The sequence below is a fragment of the Chaetodon trifascialis genome, chromosome 17 (genome assembly GCF_039877785.1).
Source record: "Chaetodon trifascialis isolate fChaTrf1 chromosome 17, fChaTrf1.hap1, whole genome shotgun sequence".
Lineage (NCBI taxonomy): Eukaryota > Metazoa > Chordata > Actinopteri > Chaetodontiformes > Chaetodontidae > Chaetodon > Chaetodon trifascialis.
The window spans coordinates 2,183,443-2,209,039 of NC_092072.1; the positions used below are offsets into that span (position 1 = coordinate 2,183,443).

General features: G+C 47.7%; 1 protein-coding gene across 1 annotated transcript; it reads left to right on the plus strand.

Moving 5' to 3' along the window:
- On the plus strand, window positions 1-25,597 carry LOC139345946 (CCR4-NOT transcription complex subunit 3-like). Its single transcript, XM_070984835.1, has 19 exons — window positions 1-170; window positions 3,695-3,757; window positions 6,707-6,774; window positions 7,645-7,719; window positions 9,285-9,374; window positions 10,414-10,542; window positions 10,699-10,794; window positions 13,074-13,202; window positions 13,441-13,531; window positions 13,687-13,820; window positions 14,488-14,544; window positions 14,995-15,991; window positions 16,190-16,295; window positions 16,436-16,583; window positions 17,842-17,938; window positions 18,280-18,481; window positions 20,962-21,094; window positions 21,210-21,335; window positions 21,429-25,597. The coding sequence occupies exons 2-19, from the start codon at window positions 3,733-3,735 to the stop codon at window positions 21,525-21,527; spliced, it is 2,802 nt and encodes a 933-aa protein (XP_070840936.1). The 5' UTR covers window positions 1-170; window positions 3,695-3,732; the 3' UTR covers window positions 21,528-25,597.

The following is a 25,597-nucleotide window of genomic DNA, read 5'->3' on the forward strand; positions in this document are numbered from 1 at the left end:
GGGCATCGGAGGAGGAGGTGTTCCTGGTAGCCATCTTGGATGTGCGGAGTGATTGTTTAGCGAGAAGAATTGACATTATTTTTTTAGAGAAACAGCCTTTATACTGAATCACTGAAGATTTACCGAAGTGGGGCGACTGAGAGAAGAAATCGGAACTCGGAAAAATCCAGGTAAATTGGTTTTCAGACCCAAAAGTGATGAATTTCTGTGGCTCCCCCCTCCCTTTCTCTCTCTGCCTCTCTCCCCTTTCCAAATTGTGTCTTCCACATCAAATAGCGCAGCCGGTGGGAAACTGAAGCTCTCCACACTGACAACAGACCAACTTGTACTCTGCGTGTTAGCTGAAAACGGAGAAGCGTAACTTCTCGTGCGGAGCCGCGGTGTGCAACTTGCGTCCGGAGTTTGTTTGGAAGTGGATCCGCTCGGATGTTGGAGCCCACAGGCTGTTGCTGGCACTCATGACGCCCGCATTGTTTATAAACATCCCGGCTAACAAATGTTTGTGGCTCGGTGTGAAGGCGCCGCGTGGCTCTTCGCTTTCTCGGCCGGTCCGGCGCTCAGCTTCCAGCAGAAAATGCTCCAGAAACACCGTCAAAGTGTCTCAGTTGGTCCAAACTCGGGGGGTGAACGTGAACGCGTGTTAGCAGGAAAACGGGGGCCTGAGTCCAGATGTGTGCACCTGTCTGGAAAAGTAGTGCTAAAGCTAATTTAAGCTAATTAAAGTGGCGATAATGAAGCTGTGATGCACGTTGAGCACTGAGTTCAGTCACTCTGACTGTAGTTTAGCCTCAGTTTACCTGTGAAAAAGGTAGTTAGAATAATGTTTTTCCAGCGTCCGAAATAAACAAAACATCAGACAAACTTTAAATAATCAAGACAGAAACACAAAATATCTCAAGTGTGTGAGTTCACTGGTAGTGTGATACACTCCTTTATGATTTCATTTAATGTTATTAATCACAGTGATAACAAGGTCAGACAGGGGTGGACGATATATGAATATATATATGAATTTTTACATTTCTATATAGTATGATGTATTTTTTTAGCTTTGTGTGGCAGCGACAGTAGAGCGCCGACGTCCCACCTGCAGATGCTGACCAGGTACCTGGTCCGTCAGGACATCTGGACATGGACAAATTAGTGCATGAAGTTGACAATGTTTGATAGTTTTCTTTCCAACAAATCCCACAGCAGAACTAAACTCAACAATTATCTTATCCTCCAACACTGTTATTCAGTCAGCTGATATGAGCTCATCAGATATGTTCTAGGCTGAAGATTTGTCAGGTAAAAGCAGCTAAAACCTGCATTAAAGCCGCCTTCCTGGAAGTTATAATGCTCGTTTCTTGGTTTAAAATGTTTTAGGGAGGTGTTTAAAGCCAATGCCACAACCCTGCGATGAATCCTACTGCTGCTTTTTCTGAGAAGTTTCTAATAGTTAATCATGAGTGAGGCGTAAATGAGATTTTAGCGTGACAGTACATTTCAATAGTGTACCTAATAATCTACCGATGGAGTGTATGGTCAAATTTAATGCATGACATCAGTGAGAGCTGGTTCCTCCGTCAGCATCATCTCCAGCCGTCATTCGGCTCGGTCCGAATCTGTGTCTGTGTTTTTACTTCAGGATTTTTTTTGCGTCTTTTAAACAAAGTCATCTTACTGAACATTACCACTCTATCTGTGTATTTTTATTTGTCTTACTGTTGTCAGCCGAGGCAGAAATCAGTGAGTGATTTCACACCGTGCACGCTGCACCTCAGAAAACAAAGAACAAGCTTACAGAACATTTGAGAAATGATTCGTGTAAATATGCTGTAATATTAACCTGCTGGTATTTGAAGAAGAATCTGAAGAATATGCAGATTAGACACTGGATTGTCATCTGATGTAGATTTTATCCATCAGAAAGTAGTGGCTGTCGTCGTCTCCTCTTTATGATTGATTGTTATTTTATCCTCCAGCCAGAAAAAATGAAAAATTAAATGAACACTGATTCGCCTGTGACAGATTTCCTCTCGTCGAAGTCAGAAGAACGTCGCTTTCTGCTGCTGCATGTCTGAACTGGATAAGCGGCCCTCTGTCGACCCGCTGCCTGAACGAGGACTCGGCTTTTCGTGCTGACCCCCGTCTGATCCACCTAGCATCACTTTAAACTGCTGCTCGTTGGATCAGACTCGCGGTGGAAGGAAAAGTTAAGCTGACCGCCTTCAGAAAAGTTATTCACATGTTTACTGTGAAGACCTTCAACGTTAAACCACCTCAGTGACGGCGTTTACATGCCCATTAATAATCATGTTACTCCAGATGCAAACACGGCCTGTTGAGAGTCAGCTCTGTGACCGACAGACACACACACACACACACACACACACACACACACACACACACACACACACACACACACACACACACACACACACACACACACAAAGAAAAGCTCATCATGAAAGACTTTGATATCAGCTGCGTTTACAGATGTGCAAATATCACAGCGCCGACCTTTTCAAGACGCTGGTGGGATGAATGAAAGAGGGAGGCTGTGTTTGTTGATCGCAGTACGCATGGCTGAATGTACGTGGGAACATTCACCTTCATTATCCGTGAACAACAGCTCAGCGGGAATATTGTTTTTCTGGAATAATTACAAAAAAAGCTAAAGATTTCATGTGTGTAAACATTGCTGGTGCATTCAAACAACATGCTGTTAAATGAATGAAGAAGCTGTTGATTAGGTTCAGTATTGACATGTTGTGATTGTAGCATCTGCCGCATCTGCCCCGGTGCGTCGAATCAAGCGCTCCCTTTAAGCCGTCTGCTGCACAGACACTTCGGCTCAGGTGAAGCCTCTTTACCTGCACCTGTTGGCAGATTCAGTGGAACTGCATGTCAGAAAACCTCAGTTTGGGTTTATTTTAAAGAAGACGTTGATTAAAGCTCCACTTTGGTTTATTCAGCCAGACTCGAGCTTTGGTGGTTATTTCTTTAAAGACACCATGAAAATCAAAAATATGTCCAGACAAAGCGCTGTTGTCACACATTTCCCACCTGCTCACCTGATCGTAACCTGCTCTGGATTGGAGCATCAGGTGTCAGCATCACTGTCACGTCAGGCTGAATGGAAACCTCCACCCTGAAACAATCAGCGGCTGTCAGCAGCAGGTGATTGATTTCTTGGTCCAATTTGTTGTTTGGCGACACATATTTGTTATTTCTGTGCTGAACTAGTCAAACACAGTCTATCAGGGTCAGATATTTACCTCAGGAAAGGATTCATCAGCTGGAAACAACTGTCAAGCTTTGTCGTCAATCCCTAAAAATCAGTGGAAATCATAACTTTGCATGCCAACGTTTAGCTGAGGTGTGAAATCGCCATCGGAGGTCGACCCTGAGCAGGCGGGTGTAGGAAAAGAGGTCACGCTGACATCTGAGGGAGGACGTTTCTGTTAGTCACAGCTCGTTCCTGCAGGGACGATTTGGAGGTCGAGCTGCACCTCTGGATCTGGCAGGGATTCAGCGTGTGGCCCAAAGGCACTCCAGCAGGAAGACAACAGCCTCCACGTCTCTCACTGTGTGTCCACAGCCCCTCCTCTTTCCCATCATTCAGTTCAGCAGCGTTTACAGTGTTTAAAAAGTGTCTCCGTCTCTGTTCAAATAAACCAATAAACACTTTGTTTGCTGTTTTCTGCAGTGAAAGAAGGCATGAAGACATCATCCTAGTCGTCAGTCATGGCCGATAAAAGGAAACTTCAAGGTGAGACTTCTTTGTGTGTGTGTGTGTGTGTGTGTGTGTGTGTGTGTGTGTGTGTGTGTGTGTGTGTGTGTGTGTGTGTGTGTGTGTGTGTGTGTGTGTGTGTGTGTGTGTGTGTGTGTGTGTGTGTGTGTGTGTGTGTGTGTGTGTGTGTGTGTGTCATCAAACACCTGAGCTGATGCTTGTAAGCAGTGGGATTTGTTGTGGTTTGATCAGGTGCGGCTGGGCGAGGTTTACCAGAGCAGCGTTTCAGAGTAATTCGTGTTGCTGTCATTGGAAAGTCCCCCGGCGGCGTCTTTGTGTTAAACTCCACCCGTCTGCCCCGCTCAGGGGGTTAAAACAAATGTTAAAAACAGTTTAAGTGTCCTCGCACCTTGGCTGCTCGTGTTCGGTGACATACATTGGGAAAAAGCAGCGCTGCGCTTCACGCCGCTCGGCTAACAGAGCACAGGGCTTGTAAACAAAAGTCACATGCGCTCACAAGTCGCCTGTTTGCTGAGTTGTGTAAGCTGTCGTGCTGCCAGGTTAGAGATGTTTGGCTCCAGGGGGAGATAAATCTGATTTTGGTTCCTGTAGCTTCGGCTCAAACGTGGTGGATTCACCTGAGCTCCTCGCCACGTGTCTGCCTCCTCTGCTGCTGGTTGCTGTTTGAACACACAGAATCGGCGGAGCAGGATTATTGGTCCAGACTGGCCTCGGCTGATTTTGCTCATGCTGATTTCTGCTGTCAGTCTGTCTTTTTATGCATGTATGTGGAGCTCCTCCTCATGTGGGGCTGTTTGTGGGTGAGCTGCCGGGGTCACATGTTCTCAAATCAAGTCAACTTTGAGGAATTTTAATGTATTTTTTTCTGCTGTTTGCTTCCAGATGATCCAAAATCAAATAATATTCAGTTTACTAGAATGTCAGGTTGAAGGGAAGCAGCTAATTCCGGAGAACCTGAAGGTCAACTGAGCGATCAGTCGATTTTCACAATATTTTTTACTCTTTGACTGATCGACCGACGGACTGATGGATTAATCATTGCACATGTGCACACCTGCAAACATGCGACTACAAACTCTGATTTCCACTTTAAATGTGCTTTAATCTTACTCATCATCACGGACAGTGACGTAAACCAGCGAGCAGGGCTGAGGTTTGGATCCTCTGTCGTTGTCAGAGAGCTGTGATTGTTCAGGTGGAGGAGCAAACACAGTCGATGTCATATATCACACTGCAGTTATCGTACCCGTCGCTCTGCTCTGGTCTGCTGTGGCGCTCTCTTTTGCACACGGTGACGCTGCGTGTTTGCAGACATCTGTGCTGAAGTCTGTTCGTGGTGCTGGCACACTTTCACACACAGTCTGGATCTGCTGCTCGTTCAGCTTTTAACATTTAAGCAGCGTGATCGGACCGGTGACGCTGATGCCGGCTGATGTCTGAACAGCTCACGGTACTCGAGCATAACCCGGACCTTTGTGTGAGGACAGACACCCGGAGGCTCCGCTGTCCCACAGAAACTTTCCCCTCTGTCCGTCACCGCGGCTGAAAGCCGTTTTTGACGATCCTCTGGCGGCGTCGCTCATGCCTTCACGTGCGGCCGTCATCCTAAAAACCAAACCCACATACACCGAAAACGTCTTCACGGAGAAGAGCAGATCGAGTGCGAGCAGCAGCTCGGCTTGTCAAACTGTGATGTATTATTACAGAGGAAGTAGACTTTCATCTAAAAATAACGCAGCAGCAGCAGCGTCTTAACATCAAGGCTGTTTAAGGTCAAACTGCAACCAGAGTTTGTTCACACAGCTCGGTCGAAGTCCCTCGTCTTCCTCCTCGGCTCTTCATCGGCAGGCGCGCACTCGATCCAAAATCAGACGGTTTCAGAAAGAGCTGCTGCTGTTTCAATGAGACGGAAAGGTTTTCTCACATCACAGCAGTTAAACAAGCGTCCCCAGTCCTCCCTGTCTCTGCTGCCCACAGCTCCCAGTTCTCCCAGACCTCCTTCACCCTCCTCCTGTATCCTCCATCCCTCCGTCTCTTTTTATCTGACCACTTGTGGATTTTTGATTAAAAATAATAACAGTTTAAAAGCAAATGATATCAAAGATGGCAGCAGCAGTAAATAAGATTTCAAGTCAACTAAACGTTTGACATAATAACTACGACTGAAAAGCCAGATGTGAAGCCTGTGAGACGCTGATCTGCAGCCTGATAAACGTCTCCTGATGATCAGTCTCGTGATTCGTTGATCGTCTGTCTCCCGTCACCAGCGGCTCTTTCCGGGCCGTCGGAAACGTCCGGATTATGAGCTGAGAGGCCCGGAGAGGCAGAACAAGCCGGGATCTTGTGTGATAAACAAGTTTAGTAGGTGTGATGTTGACGTTCTGCTGTTAGCCTCCATGTTTTTCCCATCAAATGTGCAGCAGCTCCTTCAGATTTGACCAAAGCCAGCAGGACGAGGGCAGATACTCGCCTTGATGTGGTCCAGTCAGAAATAACAAAAAGACACTAAAAGGAGCTTTTTCCTGTTTATGTTGAACAGAGAACAACTAATCTGTGTCACATGACGAGGGGAAACATAAATCTGGGACATGCTGGTGATAACGAAGCCTAAAGCTCGACGGGTTTATCTCCTCCCGTCGCTCCCTCGTCTGTCCGGCTCTCACCAGCTCACTTTCAGCTCTGAAACCAGTGCAGTCTAAACTCCACATGCGGGATCTGATGTCCGGCCTCTGCTGAGCTGAGCGTCTCACACCTCTGCTCAGCTTTTAATGATCTGCATGTTTCATGAGCTGTCAAACGGCCTCTGCTGAGCTTTTGTGTGGTATAAAACAGGATCAGTCCAGCGACACGTCACCTTTAAGAAGGTGTTTCACTCCAGACAATCTGCCTCTTCTAACGTGTTTGGACGTGTTTCTGCTCATTTTCACACCATTGGTATCGTTTCCTTGTCTCTTTGCTCTCTTCCAGGTGAAATAGATCGATGTCTGAAAAAAGTAGCGGAGGGAGTGGAACAGTTTGAAGACATCTGGCAAAAGGTGAGGACGCATGGTCGCCGGGACCGCAGCAAACGATTATTCTCACCATCGACTCAGAGATTATTGTTAAAAAATGTTCCGTTTTCTGTAAATTTTATCCGTAAGATGTCAGAAATTAGTTGAAATTTTCCAGAAAACAGACCAGCAAACATCCACACTCAAGCAGCCGGAACCAGAGAGTCTCAGCATCAAAGTGATTCAACCATTCTGAATTTTGGTGATTAATTTTCAGCGAATCGGCTAACTGTTTCCGCCCTAATTGTCGTTATTTGTGTTCTGATTGGAGTAAATTTGGCTGTGGATGATCCGTTTATCTACCAACGCACAGATCCAGATTTAGAGGACGTTAAACTTCTCGCTCTTAACGTCTGCGAGGTTCTTTCCTCTAGCTGTTCTTCTTCTGCAGTTGTAGTTTAACAGAACTGTTACCTCGAGAGAAAGCACAGAGACGATAGAGACCGTAAGTGAGGCCAGCGGTTATTAAAACGCTGACAGCAGTGCAGAGGCCCGGAGCGTCGACCTGAAAGGTGTCAGCAAACATCCCGGCTGCCCTTTTCCTCCTCTGTGTCCTGGATTTATGTCCTGTGTTTGTGGTGTTTGCTGGAGTCCAGAGGCTTGTTCGACTACACCAGTCTTTATCTTCTATAATTTCCATTGTCTTTATGCTGATTTTATAACCCACTTTGTCTCATGCTTCCTGTCTTAATGGCGTCCTTTTGCTGCAGCTACAAACATAATGTCCCCACAGAGCTCCTCATATCATGGATTGAGAGTAAACACTTTATTGACGGGCCGCTCAGACTTCTCACAGACGATGTTATCAATATGAACGGTTTATATTCCAGACTGAACTTTCTGTTTCCTCCGCAGCTTCACAATGCAGCCAACGCCAACCAGAAGGAGAAATATGAAGCAGACCTCAAGAAAGAGATTAAAAAGCTACAGGTGAGAGCCGACGCCCTGCAGGTGATGTTCTCCCATCCAAAAGCCTCATCGTCTGTGATGAGGTGCAGCAGCATTAGGAAAACGAGGCCGCTGGCGATCTGTAAATGTAAATATCGGCCTCGCTGCATTGTTGTTTTATTTTCACACATCCTGTGTTTGCATATCGAGAGCTGATGGGCCTCAGAGAGACTCGGCCAGCTGTCGGAGCGACTACCTTTACCTCCTACGCGCTGTTATCGAGACAACAGAAAGCAGAGTGCGTCCAAGAAGCTGCAGCTCTGTGTGCAAACAGCAGAGCGACCAGAGGACGCTGCAGATGTTCTGTATGTTCTGATTAACACAGCGTCCAGTTCAGCCTCCGAGCTTCATACTGGGAGGTCAAACTGGAACCGGAGGGAGAAGCTTGAGAGGGATTTTGGAAACCCATCAAGCTGTTGTAATTCTGCGGCGGTGAAGCCAAAATATGCGAGCGTAAAACCAAACCCGTGACTTTACTGAGCAGCTGCAGGTCCTGCTGACCGGCCTGAGCGCCGAGGCAGTGCAGAGCGTTCGTTAAGCCCTGAAAACACGCCAGGAGGGGTTTTCAGAAGAGAACAGGGAAAGAAAGAGGAGGATTGCACATGAGGGGTGCTGACCTTCATTAGCATGTTGCGGCTGAGTGGGTTAATTATTCAGAAACCGCTCAGAGGAACACGAGAAATGAAAGTTTAGACACCGAAAATCCGAACTCGGCAGCAAGACTGCAGCAGAAAGATTAGGATCTGTGTTCATCTCACTGAGGAGTGTACCTGAGTGACGTCATCTCAGACCCTTTACACCTGGTTTAAACGTGCAGTCTGTGTCTGGATGATATTTCTCAGATTGAGTTCATGCTGGAACGATTCTTTTCATTATTAATCGATCTGTCTGTATCACCGATGAATCATTTAATCCAGAAAATGTCAGGAAATAATGAAGAAAGTGTGGATGGCATTTCCCTAAAGGGACGTCCTCAGATGTCTCGCAGATCTTCTCGCTGTGATTGGAGTATTCAGAGACAAATCAGCTGATCACTTCATTGATCTCAGCTTCAGATTACAGCTCGAGCTTCACCTCCTCCACATGATCTGATGACTGTTTTCAGCCAGTGAATCCAGCCAAAATATCCAGGTACAGATTAGCTGTTAATACCAGGTGCAAATGGGATCTAATTTCTAGCCAATCAGCAAGCAGCTAATGAGAGAGCAACGGCCAGAGCTGACCTGCTGAGACCTGACGTCTTTCCGTTTTAAGGACAGCGACTGTTTGCTGATCTGAAAGAGTGTGTGTGTGTGTGTGTGCGTGCGTGCTTGCGTGCGTGCGTGTGCGTGCGTGTGAATATTAAATATCGTCATGGTCAGCCAGAGGCAGCGTGTGCTTCGTCTCTGTTACCATGTGGACCAAACTTGAAGCCAAGCCTGTTTGCTGTGTGTAAACTCCATCTTCACCATCCGTGACTGTTAAAGACGAGTCTCTGCACGCGCTCACTGATGTCTCTCCCTCTCCCTCTCCTCTTCCCCCCTCTTCTTCTTCCTCTGGTCCCCCAGCGTCTTCGAGACCAGATCAAGACGTGGGTGGCATCCAACGAGATCAAAGACAAAAGGCAGCTAGTAGAGAACCGCAAACTCATCGAGACGGTGAGTAGGACCGAGCAGAGGTAGGACGCTCACGTTCGTCATGACGCTCCCGGCAGGACCCGCTCTGCTCTGGACGATCGTTTCCAGGTGTTAAAAAGGACTGGATTCAGTCAGAGAGAACAGCTCACCTGAATTTATGAAATGAGCTTTAATGATTTACCAGCACTCAGTGTTCTTATTTGTGAAGGTTTGAAGTTCAGGAAACAGTGTGAGATACAGAGCATCATAGTCTGCAGCAGGTTATGATTTAGATTTCTCTGCCGTGCACTAAAGAGAAATAAAATGTGTACATATGTAAGCTGATGTTGTTTGCTTCAAGCAGCATTAAAGACGATTTATGATGGTTTGAATATTACGTCGGCTTCAAAGGTCGCTGCAAAAAGTCACAAGTTGTCGGTGGAGGAGCTAAACAGTAAGTCACAGCTAAAACAAATATCAAGCCTTCCATAGAAAGCTGTGGGAGCTTCACCCGCATCCCAGACTCCTCGAGAACGGGCATTATTTCTGAACAGTCTAAGGACTGAGCTGTTAGCATGAGCAGTGAGGCGATCACACATCTACAGAAACTCACACTTCAGCTGCAAAACCTGCAGTTAAGATGCAGAAATCATGTCTCAGATCAGCCCTTTAAACCGAGCCTCTGATGAGGGTCGTTGAGATGGACTGAATGTGAGCCACCTGCCTGCACAATGAGGAGCGGCAGCGACTCGCCAGCTCCCTCCGAGCCTGATGAGCTGCTTTCTGTCCCAGAGCTGCTCTTCAGGACTTCCTGTGGTTTTGCCGGTTGACCTGAAATTACACGTTCGGTCCTGCAGGAAGCGGCCGGGGTTTGATGGGAACATCGCGATCTGTTCAGAGATACAGGATGTGACCAGATGAATGAGTTCGCGTTCAGAGCCTCGTCCTGTGCCCCGTCCATGTGTGAACGCAGGCTGGGTGTTAAGACCACTGCTGTGGTTTTCAGTGACAGACAGAAGAAGTCACTGTTTAGATCGTTTAAGAACTTCTTCTTTGTGTCTTTTTGTGTGTTTGCTTGCAGCAAATGGAGCGGTTCAAAATAGTGGAAAGAGAAACCAAGACCAAGGCGTACTCGAAAGAAGGCCTGGGTCTGGCCCAGAAGGTGGACCCGGCCCAAAAGGAGAAGGAGGAGGTCGGCACGTGGCTAACGGTCAGTTTATCTATAGGGCGTGTTTAAAGACGACAAATATAAGTGAAGACAGGCCAGGACCAGGAAGACCTGGTCTCTCAGCTCAGGGAGGACCTGGTCTCTCAGTTCAGGGACATCTGAAGGATTCACCCGTCTTTTTTAACTCTGTCTCCTCAGAATACGATCGACACGTTGAACATGCAGGTGGACCAGTTTGAGAGTGAAGTGGAGTCTCTTTCAGTCCAGACGAGGAAGAAGAAAGGCGACAAGGAGGTCAGTGTGTTCTCCTCTCCGTCTGCTTTGGTCCTCCCGCTTCTTCTTCTCTGTTTATAGCTGACACAGTTGGGCCGGTCATTCGTCCCTTTGCCTCGCAGCCGTCCTCTCCTCTTTTATGTCCTCTCTGGTGGAGAGGTCACGTAGAGCGTCCTCCATTTATCTTCTGCGCCTGGCTGATGAGGGTAACCTCCAGGTGACCACCTCCTCCACGTTCTCACTCGCTTCCTCTCCAGGGCCTCATTTATAGAAAGCGTGCTCTGACTTCGACCTTTGACGACCGGGCGGTCGTTTCAGAGAACGTGAACACAGCAGCTCCTGCGTCTCGTGCCTGCAGTGCTGGAAAAATTCACCTATTGTTAAGTGACTGGAAACATTTGCAGCCGAGTCTTTTTGGCATCACGTTCTCTGTTATCGCTTGTGTTTGTTATAAATGATCCGGAGGAGTTTATTTCTGTGGCCTGTGCCGTTAGCTCCGCTGGCCAAACGCGTAGGACCGCGTTTCTCTGGGGATCTTCTAAGATATGTAGCTCTGAAGTACTGACGTGACTTTCTGGTGTCCAGGCTCCAAAATGACCAACCGTCAACAGCAAACACAACAACAACAACAAGAAAAAAGAAAAAACTCTGTGAAAGGAATTTTCACAGACTGTCACCTTTTAGCTTTAACCAAACCACACGAGTCCTGATTGGTTCCCTGCTCAGGGTGAAATATGCAGCGTGGACATGTTTGCATGAAAAGACGAGGTTTGTGGCTGCGCATGCACAGCGTTTATACGTCACCTCTCTGTGCTGCTGTCACACAGACAGACGGAGGCTCTGCATTTAAAGGTGGAGTAAAAGTCTACAAAGAGCGAAACCAGAGAACTGCGAAGAAGACTTTCTGCTAACAAACCCAGCGGTCACACAGCAGAGCTAACGTAGAAGTGATGTTCACATGCTGACACGTGCAGTTGACACTCGCACCACTTCTCAGTCAATGAGGGAAAAGAGGAAAGTTTCCTTTTCTGTTCTAATGATTTTGGCCAGTAAAATTGTTAATCAGCCTGCAGAGCGTGAAGCAAATAGTGAAATCTGAGATGAGCTTCAAAGGCTCAAAAAAAAAAAAAGAGTAAAACTGTTTTTCACAGCAACATATTTTATAAATGAGGAGTTTTTTTCCGTCCCTGGACTCCTGCTGCCATGAGAGGTGTTTCAGCTCGCAGTCTTTCTTATTTTTCGACTTTAAAGCAGCATCAGTAAGAGGCGGTGGGTGAAGAAGCTTGTAACTGTGATCAGAAGTCCTGAACCGGTGAGAAATAAATCTGTGGAGTCTGTTTGAGAGGAGCTTTTCTGGATTTGGGCTGCAATGCCAGGTGTTTTAAATAGATCCTCATAAAACCTTTAAATGGCGTTTTAGCCAGCGGGAGTCAGTACATTGAGTTGTCTTCACCCACTGCCACAGTGAGACTTCACCTTTGGCCTCTGCAGCCTGGACGCGCTCAGCACAGAGCAGCATTAATATGTATTGTGTAGAAACACGTTAATAAGTTCCACTCTGCTGCCTCCACTAATGCAGCCCAGCAGCACACGTCTTAAGTGTTCTGCCGGCGTGTTTAAGCAGCCGTGATGTTTTTAAAAATCACATCCGTCCAGCCGGAGATCCTCAGACTTACACGTTCGCTCTGTTTCTGTTTATTGAGGTTTTAGCCCAATGAGACTTCAACACGTGTGCAGTTTTGTCCATTAACCTGCCCGGAAGACCTTTTAAAACATGGGAAATAAGTGCTGGAGAACATGCGTGAATTAATTGTGGATGAGAAGGATTAAATATTGAAGTGAGACGTGGTGCCGGGCCATAAAGTGCTCATACAGCAGCGCCTCCTGCCCTCCAGCTGCTCCGCCTTTCATCCGTGTGGTTTTACCTTAAAGTTTTAACATGTTTTCTCGTTATGTTGGTTTAAGATGTGTTTCCTTGATATTTCAGTGAATAATTGATTAAACTTGTTGTGCTTTGTGCTGGAAAAAGGCGGCTTTTTCCCCAGCATGTGAAAGATGACCATACTCAAACCAAATGTGACAATAAAAAGGGTGTAAAGCATCTGAATCAACACAGACTGAGATTCAGGCTGATCACTGTCTTTTACTGGCAGCAGCTCTGAGAAACTTGTGTGAATGAAATAGAAATTTGCTGAGGCTTAAACAGGATGTTTTCATGTCGCTGTTATTGAGGAGGAACCAAAAGGTTGCAGACTTTACAGTTTTAATATAATACCTCTGGCCGTGTTCTCACTGTGCAGAAGCAGGACCGCATCGAGGAGCTGAAGAAGTTCATTGAGAAGCATCGATACCACATCCGGATGCTGGAGACCATTCTGAGGATGCTGGACAACGACTCGGTGCAGGTGGACGCCATCAGGAAGATCAAGGTTGGCTCACGTCTTCAGGAAACAAAGCTTTGACGAGGGGTCAACGTTTCTGTGATGATTCATAATTAACTGGCTGCAGTCACACTTTTTAATGGAAAATCAGAGACACGTTGACTGAGCCGGGGGGGAAGAACTATATACAGCATGTATCCAGCTTTTCTCTGCAGTCAAACATGTTCATGTGCTGTATGAATGATGCACCTGTTGTCTCTCTTTCATGCGTTCCGTCCTCGTGAAGGACGACGTGGAGTATTACCTCGACTCGTCACAGGATCCAGACTTTGAGGAGAACGAGTTTCTGTACGACGACCTGGACCTGGAAGACATCCGTAAGTATGCAGAGAGCTGGGGTTTGCACAGAGAGGAAAAACACGAACCGTTTCAGGAAGTGGAAGCAAGCCAGCGGAGCAGTAACCCGCCGAGCCAGCCGTCAGTACTCTGAAACGTTAACGCCGTTCCTCCTCTGTGTCTCTGCCTCCTGCAGCTCAGACGCTGGTCGCCACCTCCCCGCCGGGACACTCGCACCTGGAGGACGAGATCTTCCAGCACTCCAGTAGCACACCCACCTCCACCACCTCGTCCTCGCCCATCCCCCCCTCGCCTGCCACTTGCACTACGGTAAAAATTACTAAAGCTGAACCCAGAACTCCTGAAAACCTCACAGCATTTCGTCAACGTGTTAAATTTGGTGTCACGAGACTTTTCTTGCAGTTATAATAATTTGGCCGCGCCTGGTTTCACTGTTTGATCTGAAAAAGTAGGAATGCCTTTGATTTCCCACTGAAAACAAACAATCTTCCCGGTTGTTTTATCTCTTCGCTGATGGTGCTCATGATGTCATTTTGGTAATTCTGGAAAAGTAAGCCTTCGCTTCCAGTCGAGTCAGGTCAGTATCTAAAATGTAAATGTGAGATAATTGCCTGTGGATCTGCTTTGTGGCGCCCTGCCATCTGCTCCTATTGTTCTGCTCTATTGTCATTATATCATCTGTTCCCTCCACCCACATGCAGTTTGTAGTGAGAGTAGTTATTATAGGTCTGATGTGTCTGAATAGGAGGCGTGCTTCTGTTAAACGCTGCTGACATCAAGTCCTACTCCAGCATGAAAGGAAATGTAAAGGATGGGATGGAGGAGGCGGCGACTCCTTAACTTTTAATTGTCAAGGGAAAGTTTCTGGAAATGGTTTGACTGGTGAGGGGAGCTGGTCAGCCTTCCCAAACTGGCACAAGTTCAGGTTCAGTCCCCGAAAGAAGCGTCTCTCAACGGAGTTCTGCTTGTTTTTCAGGAGAACTCAGAGGACGACAAGAAGAGGGGACGTTCGACGGACAGCGAAGTCAGTCAGGTGAGGCTGAAGACGACGTCTCTGCCTGATGAGTCCTGCGATGAAGTCCTCAAACTCATTTATTATCAGTTATCAGCATTTCTCCGTCACGTGCTTCAGTTTTAGGCACTAACGCGCCTCCATTCAGGGGACAGCTGAGGCATTTTGTTCTGGGCTGTTCGTCCATTCGTCTGTCCGTCACATTGACACAGACATCCAGTCAGACTCAAGGATGAACTGATTACATTTGCTGATCAAAAGTTTTTAATCCGTTAATTGACAACAGGATGAATGAAGTGATTTTAGATGCAAAGTCAGTTTTTTAATAGGATGATTTTTACATTTTATGTTTTAGGCTTTGTTTCATTTTGACATGTTGGTTCAGATTTTCTTCTCTTTTGTGATTTTTGGACAGTTTTAAACTGACAGGGACGGACAGAGTTGTCTCACGTATTCTCGCTTCTTTTCCAGTCACCTGTGAAGAATGGAAACCCCTCCTCCTCATTATCCTCTTCCTCCTCCTCCTCTTCCTCCTCCTCCTCCTCCTCCTCCTCTTCTTCTTCTTCCTCCGTCTCGGGACTGACCTCATCCTCACTGGTCTCTATGGCGACCATCGCTGGGGGGGGAGGCAGCGGCTCTGGGGGCAACAGTCATCACGGCAGCTCGGGGGGTCTCCTCTCCAACACTTCCGCTGGCAGCTACAGCAACGCCACCCAACAACAGCCGCACCCGTCAGCACAGCAGCAGGCCAAAAACTTAGTTAGCTCCCCCTCCTCAGCTCCCATCTCCAACTCCATCACCTCCACCATCAGCCACCTGGTCTCCTCCACCTCTTCTCCCCCCAACGCCAGCACACAGGGGCTGTTCACTTCAAACACTCAACCCCAGGTTCTGTCGGGGCCCCCGCCCACCTCCAACAGCCTTGGCCTCAGCCTGGGCCTCTCGCTGGGGAAAGGCGGGATGTCCGGCTCCATCACCACCAGCCCGATGTCCGGGAGCCTGGGCCTGTCAGGGATGCCGGCGTCCCTGAGCACCATGGCGAGCCTCCTCTCCAGCTCCACCCCGGCACCCTACGCTCAGGCAGCCGCCTCGGGCGCGGTGGGCTCCGGCCTGCCGGGCTCTCTGGGTGGCGTCCTCACCACGACGACCAACAGCGGGCTGGGCTCCATCGGCAGCGGGAGCATCACAGTCGGCGGGCCGACGTCCTCGACCGGAGGTCTGCTGGGCTCGGTGCCGGGCGTGACCAGCATCGGCTCCGGGATCCTGGGGTTGAGTTCTGGCCAGTCGGGGGTGCAGGGGTCTTCCCTGGTGTCCCTGAGCCCAGTCGGAGGTTTAGCGCCGGGTAGCGGCGTAGGAGTCATCGGGAGCAACGGAGGCAGCTCGGGATCAGTGGGGAGCGGAGTGGTGGGAGGAAACTCGTCGCTCTCCATCAGACCGCCGAGCCAACAGAAGCAGAATGGTAGCACCAGTGAGTATCTGACGTCAGCAACCAGGTTATTTAAGGCACGGCCCAGATGTCATAGCTATGATAATAATAACGCTCAGCTCAGCTGTGACGTCCAGTCTGTGATGTGGATTCTTGAAACCTCCGATCGTCATCTGAACTGCCGCTTCCTTGACTTTTACTTTAGCTGCGTTTCCTCTGTTTGCCCTTTTGACCTCACAGGTTACAGTGCTGTGGTCGCAGACAGCACAACAGACTCCGCCCTGATCAGTGCCAGCCAATCACAAAGCAGCCAACCCCCATCCATGACCTCTACAGCCAATCAGCCGTGAGTACGATGGAGCAGGTCATGTAGAATTATGGGAACATGGAAGAAAATTTGTGTTTTGGCTTCATTGCAGAGACTCTGATGCATTAAATCATTTAAGCAAAATAGAAAGAATTTCCTTTTCCCCTTTCCTTCCCCAGTAAGGACACTGGTCCCAGTTTACTGGGCTCTTTGAGTTTGTCCTCCAGCTCTCCGTCGCCGGCCTTCTACAGCGAAGCTAAAACGGTGAGCGGCAGCAGCCTGCTGAACGGGCCGCTGTCCTACTCACAGTCCTCCGACGTCATCAAGGTGAGTATAAGACGACGCACTCGGGCCTGTTCACACCTGCCATGAACACCTGGATTAATCTGGATTAGGACGTCTGATCTGTGGCCTCTGTACTGACAGCTTGTATCACAGTTAGACATGGATCGTCACTTGCTCGCTCACAGGATCTCAGCTTCCAGCATTATTTTAAAAGTTATTACTTTACTATTACTAAAAGTTGACAAAACATCAGGATGTGGTGATCAGGTGTTTTAATTCGAGAGTCTGCAGACACAGTGTGGTGTGATCCTCTTCATAAAGAGAACTTAATATCCTAAATCACCACAGACTGTTAATTTGCATCCAAACGCACTCGAAACTGTTTCTGCTTCCGCTGTGATTTAATTAACGCTGCCAACAGTGAAGTCCAAGTGGGGATTATTATGATCTCACAGCGACTGTTTTCTAGTTCAGGCAAATTATCTCAGACGCTGCGAACAGATTTTGACAAACTGAACAGAATAATGAAAAACACAGAATGTGGTGTTTGTTCTGTGGCTTCGGTGACCTTCAGCTGACCTCTGAGATCACGCTCAGCGCCTCACTCGTTCAACTGTCAAACGACTGTAAAATCGCACTAAAATCTGCAGCATTTGGGGGATAAATTCAGACTGTGACAGTATTTATGCCGGCTATGGAAAGCATTCAGACCCCAACACTTTGCTGTGTTATAGAATTAATTTAAAACTGATTAAATTGACTTTTTGGCAATTGATTCCACATATAATCACCCCTGAATCATGTCCGATCAGTTCGCCACAGGTGAACTCTAATGGAGATGAATCACGATTGGTCAAAGCAAGCTGAAGCAGCTCTGATGGTTAATTTTGCTGCTACATGGCCAAAAGTATGCGGACACCTTTGCCTCACGCCCACGTGTGAGTGCTGAACACCTCGTTGTGAAACCATGAGGCATGTTCGGCCTCCGCTCTGCTCCCATCAGTGAGGTCCAGCCTGATGCTGCTGACGAGGCCTCGCTCGCAGCTGCTGCTCCAGTTCATCCCAGTGGGGTTGGAGCACGTCTCCTTCATGTCACCGGGGTCTGAACCCCCCCTCAGCCGCCTGATGTCACGGAGGCGGCGGGAGCAAACAAACAGAAAGCGAAGCCGAAGTCGTTTCCATGACAGCGTTATCACTGGTGCGGGAACTGGAGCTCCTCCGTCGGGGCAGGAGCGATAACCGCACACACACGTCCGGCTGAATCTGTTTTCCCATGAGTCTCCTTGTCTGTCCTCATCAGCCCCAGGAGCCTCTGAGCAGCCTGAAGTCCATGGCCGAGCGAGCAGCACTCAGCTCAGGGATGGAGGGAGACGTGCCCTCCCTGCACCTCACCCCAGGTAACACACACACACACACACACACACACACACACACACACACACACACACACACCTCAGTGAAAGGAGATAGAGGGTTGCCACAGAGCAGAAATAGAAAAGCTGTAGTTTAATGGAACAAAATGTCATCTCACCTCCCACTCTCAGCCTCCTCTGAACAGAAACTGCTGATGATATTATCATCCCTGACTCAACTTCTCTCTTTGTCTCTCTGACTTCAAACCCTGAGTCCCTCCCCCCTTCTGCGCATCCTCATCCTCGAATCCTTCGCCATCACCCGTTCGTCTGTCTCTGCTGCTTTCTCGTCCCTCGCTTTAATTCTGTCTCCCGTCTCTCTTCAGACATCTTCCCCAGCAGCACTACGGCCCCCTCCGGCCCCCCGTCAGCCCCTCAGCCCTCGCTGTCAGAGGTCAGCATCCCCCCCTCGTTGGGGGTCTGCCCACTGGGGCCGGTTCCCCTGTCCAAAGACCAGCTGTACCAACAGGCCATGGAGGAGGCGGCGTGGACACACATGCCCCACCCGTCCGACTCCGAGAGGATCAGGTGCAGTGAAACTTCCTGCAGTACTTTCCTTCACTACATCTGAGTCAATACCTCACTTTTTACTGCACTACATGTATCTATCAGCATGAGTTACTCAATACTTCATACATTATGATGTATTATTATGCAGAAAGTTACTCAGCACACCAGTGAAACGTCGTCTTATTGTCAAAGTTAAACGTAACATCTTGTATTTGGGGAAATTTTTGGATTTTGCGCAGATGCTAAAGGTTATCTTAAGGACATTAAACAGCTGATCTGCAAGCTGTGTCAGAGACGTGCAGATTGTCAGTCTGTGCTTTTACTCCATAAAATCGAGCTCCAAATCAATTTACGCTGATCTTCTGTGTTAATCTGTGAAAATAAGTAGAAATGAAATGAGACAAAAGAGCCCTGATCACTGATCCAACCAGGCGTCTTTGAAAAAAAGGTTTTTTTGTATTTGATTGTTGAATTTCTGGCATTTGAAGCTTTTAACGTGTTCAGATTTAGAAGAGCTTCAGCAGCTTTTGTTTGTCGTCTCGCTTAAATCAAACGTCCACAAAACTAATCAGCCGCAGCACACGCTTATTTATACAAGGAATAATGTGGCATTTTATCAGCATGCAGCAATGTAGCATACCTACACACACACACATACACGCACACACACACACACACACACACACACACACACACACACACACACACACACACACAGGCACAATTAGAGAACAGATTATACTGGTTGTCTATCTACAGTGCAGTCTGCCCACACAGGTACAATTGACATTTAAATCCAAACACTCAAACCCTCTTGTCCTACAGTACCTGTTGTGTTTTACAGTCAGAGGACACACACACACACACACCTGCAGGGATTTCTACTGTGTTTAAAACAGCAGTGATAAACATTATTTATGCAGCACTTTGAAAAGCAAAGTTAGATGCTGCATGCAAAGCTACGAGCTCAGTGCGACGTTCAAGTGAAATCAGACAAAATAACACAGAGTGGTGGTGGCGTCAATAAAAGGGTTTTTTAAAAAGATAAAGACGTGATTCCGTAGATCTCAGATCCTCAGGCTGGGAGCTCTGGAGCCGAGCCCCGTCTGAAGATCTGAGGCGGCTCATGGGGAAGCAGAAGTTCAGCCGTGTCACTGGGAGCTGAACCGTGAGGTGCTTTCAAGGTAATCAGGAAAATCTCGAAATCGATTCAAAACTGACGAGAGGCTGAAACTGAGCCGAGACGATCGTCTTCTACTGTTTGTTCAACGAGGCCGTGACCTCAACAGCTGAGTGAAACACACCAGAGGAAAGTCTGTTTCTTAATAATTCATCTCCAGCGCACGCGTACGCACACACACACACACACACACACACACACACACACACACACACACACACACACACACACACACACACACACACACACACACAGAGTTATTACACAGCCACAGTGAGCAGTAACAGGAGGAGTGTGTTAGTCAGACACTAACTCACCAGGAGTGTCCTCAGTCTCAAACTTCCTGCCTGTTAGTGGGACATGATGAGTATTTTTGGTACTCACTGACCCGGCTAACATCGAAACCGCCTGATGGAAACAGAGAGGACAAACTGGGTTTGTCTAAAAATACATGGTTCGGATGGAAAAGTGCGTCTGGGCAGATTTTCCTATTTTTCCTACCATCAGGGAGGCAGATCGGTCAATTGATCAGACTAATGGATGAGCTAATTAGTCTGAAAAGAGGTTAATCAAAACCCTTTTTGTCTGTCACGATGCAGAGCTGCTGCAGTTCACCTGGCTGACGTTCATGAGTGGCTTCAGATGAGCAGATTATTCTGTTTTACCTCAGATCAGAGCCAGTGTGCTGACTCTCTGCAGGCCTTATCGTTTTTAAATCACATAGTTTAATTATCTGTTTCTGTTTCCTCATGATAAAACACATCTCGATCACGCTTGAATCCAGCAGATACACAATGTTTAAGTGGAACTTGAGTTTGCAAATCATGTGTGAAGAAGATGTAAAAGGATTTTGCAGCTCCAGAGGGAGCTGTGTGAAAACTGCCTCGAGTGATGTCACCTGAGTCAGCGCTGGTCAGGGCTGAAGACGAGAAGTTTAAAATCTGATAGGTCTGCTCTGTGTCTCTGCTGCAGGCTAGCTTAGCTGCTACTAGCATGGCAAACACACATCTCCAACCAAACTGTTGGTGGTTGTGTTGCATTGTGGGTAATCTAGGAGCCAGAGAAGAAGAACATGCGGAATGAAAAAGACGGTATCTCTGGTTCTGCTGCATCTGTTTTGATCCTTTAAATTTAAACTGTCCAACGTGTCGGCCAGCGTTACAGGATGAAAATGCGAAGAACTCTTTTAATATGACGGTTACTGATCAGGTTACGTTTTTTTAACACTGTAAATACGCGTCAACCAATCACTGAGTTTCTCACGTTCCTGCCTTCCTCCAGCCGTGTCCCACTCACGCCCTCTGTGTGGTCTTTACAGGCAGTACCTGATGAGGAACCCGTGCCCCACCCTGCCTTTCCACCACCAGGTGCCACCACCCCACTCCGACACTGTAGAGTTTTACCAGAGGCTCTCCACAGAAACGCTCTTCTTCATCTTTTACTACCTGGAGGTAGGCTGGTGTCCAGGGTCGAATCCCGACATGAAAACACAACTTTCTTTGGGTCAAGCGTGGATCATGGTCTTCTCTGATGTGTTCCTTCTTCTCTCGCTCGTCTCCTCTGCAGGGCACTAAGGCCCAGTATCTGGCAGCCAAAGCCCTGAAGAAGCAGTCATGGCGGTTCCACACAAAGTACATGATGTGGTTTCAGAGGCACGAAGAACCCAAGACCATCACCGATGAGTTTGAGCAGGTCAGCGTCGCGTCTTCAACCTCTTGTGGAGAATATTTGATCTGACGTTCGATCACATTCATCTTTAAATCGCTTTTAATTCCTCTGTTTCAGGGAACCTACATTTACTTTGACTATGAGAAATGGGGCCAGCGGAAGAAGGAAGGTTTCACGTTTGAGTACCGGTACCTAGAAGACCGAGACCTCCAGTGACCTGCGGCAAGACAGACAGACGGACAGACGAATGGACATTCGAGGAAGTGAGAGAGAGGGACAGACGGACGAGAGAGCCAGCAAATGAAGAACGGTGGTCCACCTGCTGACATTCCTGGGTTTGATCTCAGCTCGTCGGGGAAAGGAGATGTTCGGGCTGGAGGGGGTGAGCGGGTTTGACCGCCCACCCTCACCTCATCGTCCTCACCTCGGCAGTGATTACGCCTCCCACCCTGTCATCCCTCCTCCTCCTCTTCCTCCTCCTCCTCCTCCTCTCCATCATCAGACCTCTCACTTCCATCTTTTCCTGAACTGGAACTCTCTCTCAAACAACAGCAGATAAGACACAGAAATCTCACCTAATATTCAGACTATCATGTGTTTCCCCTCTGTGTTATCTGTTACGTTGGCTTTAAACACTTTTGCTTATATTTGCCCCTTAAGAACCAAAGATAATTGGTTGATCCCACAGTGCAGCCTCTGTCCCCTTTCTCAACAGATGTAAGGGAAATCTGAAGAGGGTGCAAGTCTAGAAGCCTCAACACCAACCACACGCTAAACCTGTGTCGCGTCAGTGCTACACCACCTCCCAACACCTGTGGTACATAGCAGTGATGCAGCAGCAGAGCAGGAAACAGGTGAAACGTGTCACTTAAGTTTTGTAGATCCATAGAGAAACAGACTTCAGATCAGCCAGGACGTTAACGACCTGTAATCTGTATCAATAAATCCTTCGTTCATGAAGGTTCAGTCCGACTAAAGTAACGTTAACACATGTCACAGACTGCAGCCTCCACAGAGATCATGCAGGTCAATCAGCAGCTCACTGAGCACCTTCATGACGGGAGCGTTTATCGTGTCAGACCGGGTTAGTTTTACCAACGTAAACATAAACAGCCGGTTTATACAAATACACGACGAGGCAGCAAAACACCTGAGCACGTTTAAAGGCAGGGGTCGTTGACCTCTAAACAAATCGGCCACAAGCCGAATGAGGTTTTGTGTGAGGCTCGGGTAAAAAAAAAAGAGCTGAGTGAGCTTCGCTGTGACGCCTCTGTCGGCTGGTTAATATGAACTCACCTGCCAGAAAACAGGAGCTAAATGATGTTCTCCTGCCCTGCTGCTGTTGCTGCTGCTGCTACAAGGGCTTGTTGAGCTTCACGGCCTCTCAATCTGACCCCTGAACAGTAAACCTGCCTCAGGTGTGCAGAGGCTCTGCTCGGCCCCGACCTGACGGCTGTGGACGTTAACACCAGCCAGCCGTCTGTTCACCGGGGTGGAAAGCAACACCTGCCCAGTGTGGGTAAAAGCCGGTCGTAGGTGGCACTTAACCGTCTTTCAGAGGTCCTGTTGTTGTATTCTTGTTCATTTTGTGAATCCACCGGCCGCTGTGGTCTAAAAATATCCTGCCCTGCCTACTCCCATCCATCCACCGTGGAGGAGTGTGACAGCACACCCAGTGAGGTGTTGGTAGTAGCTGTCTTTTACCTGGTGGGCAGTGTTATATCACAGTTTGGAAACACTCTTAGAGGAAAGGGACCATCGGAATATGTTTCCGAATTTAATTTAACATTCTGTGTTTGGCCTTCGAGCGTTCACGTGTGGCTCGATGGTTCACCTCGTCTCTCTGGATTAAAGGCTCGGTTCACTGAAATCACAGAAAAAACAAACACGTTCCTAATTCTTCTCTCGTGGCATCGAGTCGTTCATGTAGTTTTGGCTTTATTTGCACATTTTGGAGGTGATGGAGATTTCACATCTGGTGCTCACAACGTTAAAAAACAGCATCTTGTTACTCTGGAAAACCCACAGGTCTCATTTCTGACAGGTTTCACTGAATCTACTCTAAAAATAGAAAGCTGCTCCCACTGATGTCTGTGGATCGTTCAGAGACGTAGCTTTTAATGTGTTTTCAGTGTTTAATGGAGCACAAACTGAACTCCATTTATCTCCACTGTGTTGAGGCGGCTGCAGAAGTTTCAGTCGCTGATATCCAGACGCTCCTCGAGCACCAAAACAGCCAAACAAACTCACCCTGGGTGGTTAATTTTACATCCAGACGTTCAAACTCTTTGGTAGTGTGGAGTGAAACCATCTAAAATCAGTCATCAGCTGAACTGGACATCACCCTATTATTTACGCCGCTCTCACGCTGTGGAGGATTGTTAGCTTTGTTAGCATTTCCATGCTTCTATAAATGCACATTTAAAGCAACAGCTGGACATTTTGGAAAATGCGATTGTTTTCTTGTGAGTTAGAGGAGTAGATCGATACCAGTCACATGACCTCCAGCCAGCAGCCGTTAGCTTAGCTTAGCATAAAGCGTGGAAACAGGGAAACTGCTAGCCTGGCAGAATTAGCTTCACAAATGAACTAGACAGACTGATGTGTAAAGGCAACAGCTTGAGGTTTTCCTGGAGGTCATGTGTCAGACTGTTTCTTGATTGGGAGCAGTCACTTCCTGGTTGCTGGTTGCCTGGTAACCTGATGGAGACTGCTCGCAGCCAAAACTCCCTGTAAAGCCACAAATTGTTGTTGTAACAGTTTGGTTTTGAAGCAAACATGAGCCTGTCTTTGTGCTAAGCTAAGCTAACCAGCCGCTGGCTGTGGCATCAGTGCTCTCAACTGGAAAAAAAAGGCATTTCCCAAAATGTTCAGGTTTGTTAATTAATTGGTAAAATGACGCCTTATCCACTGAGAGTCTCAGACGTGGACCAATCAGAGCAGAGCTGTCTGCATGAACAGACGCCATCAGAGTACGACCGTTAACAGAACATTAGCGGGAAAACGTGGTTTCAGTGAGCTGATCGCTGAGCACAGAAAGCTCCAGCAGGGATCGTTGTGAGTGTCGTGGGTGTTGGATGCTACCAGCAGCTGGATGGACAGTTTGTTAGTCTCCCACCAGCCTCCCTCCTCCTCCTCCTCCTCCTCCTCCTCCTCCTCCTCCTCCTCCTCCTCCTCTCTGTGCTGAAGAGCACAAACTGAGCAACACCAGCACTGCTGCCCACATCTCCTCTGTCCTCCAGCTCTCTGCTCCATGTTTACACACTGCAGGGTTCGAATGAGCCGACTGGGCCCACAGTAAACACTCACACTGCCCAGTTCTTACTACCAACAAGTCCTGGTTTTAGCTTTTCCCACAGCCTGCATCCTGAACTCTGCCGCCAACACACAGCAGCTTCTTCTGTCCTTCTTTTTTATAACCCAAACACTCGGCTTCCCTCTGCTCCTCTCTCTCAGCCGGCCAGCTCCCCCCTCCTCTCTTCATACCAGGTAGATATTTCCTTTATTTCTCAGGAAGTATTTGATAGATCATTTTATGAGGAAATGTATCCGCCAGCAGCTCCCGTCACCACAGCACAACGACGACTAAATAATCTTCCCCGACAGATTCGTACCAAAATTGGAATTTTTATTTGTTTGATTTGGGAAGCTCGTGAGCGTTTCCCCTCGCTTTGCCTGCCAGTGGCCCTTTTCATTTCACTAAAAAGCTTTTTTAAAATACCAATATTGTCCTCCAATGTTTGGAGCAGCACCTGGAAGAGAGACCATCTTTATATTTTGTATTTGTTGGATTAATCGTAGTAGATGTATATTATTTCTTCTTTTGTCGGAGATGGGGAAAACATTTTAAAACCCAGAGGAGAACGAGGACCCCTGTTCTTTTTAAAGATCAGAAACTTCTCAACAGGAGTGCGGGGTGTTTTTATAGCCAAACGACAGACCGACCGACAGACCGACAGACAGACTGACAGACAGACAGACTCTACACTTCATTATTCACTTGACTGACAGTCCTGCTTTTAACCTTTTGTTTACTTTGTTTTGACAAGAGGAAGAGATGAGAGGTCAATCCAAGAGCCCAAATGTGAAACTCTCTCTGCCCCTTGACAAAAGTGTTGTACAGACTGTCACTCTTCAAACCTCTCCTTTGTTTTTTGTTTATTTGTTGTTGTTGTCGTCAGACAGCATGGAGTAAATGACACTTGCAAAGTGGCGCTGAAAAAGTAAATAATGACATAACCATGAATAAAGGATTGTAAAATATTAATAAAAGAGTTACTTTTCAG

Coding starts and splice junctions, on each gene's coding strand:
- LOC139345946 (XM_070984835.1), top strand. CDS start 3,733: ATGGCCGATAAAAGGAAACTTCAAG. Junction 6,775..7,644: donor TTGAAGACATCTGGCAAAAG/GTGAGGACGCAT, acceptor TTTCCTCCGCAG/CTTCACAATGCAGCCAACGC. Junction 18,482..20,961: donor TCCGACTCCGAGAGGATCAG/GTGCAGTGAAAC, acceptor TGGTCTTTACAG/GCAGTACCTGATGAGGAACC.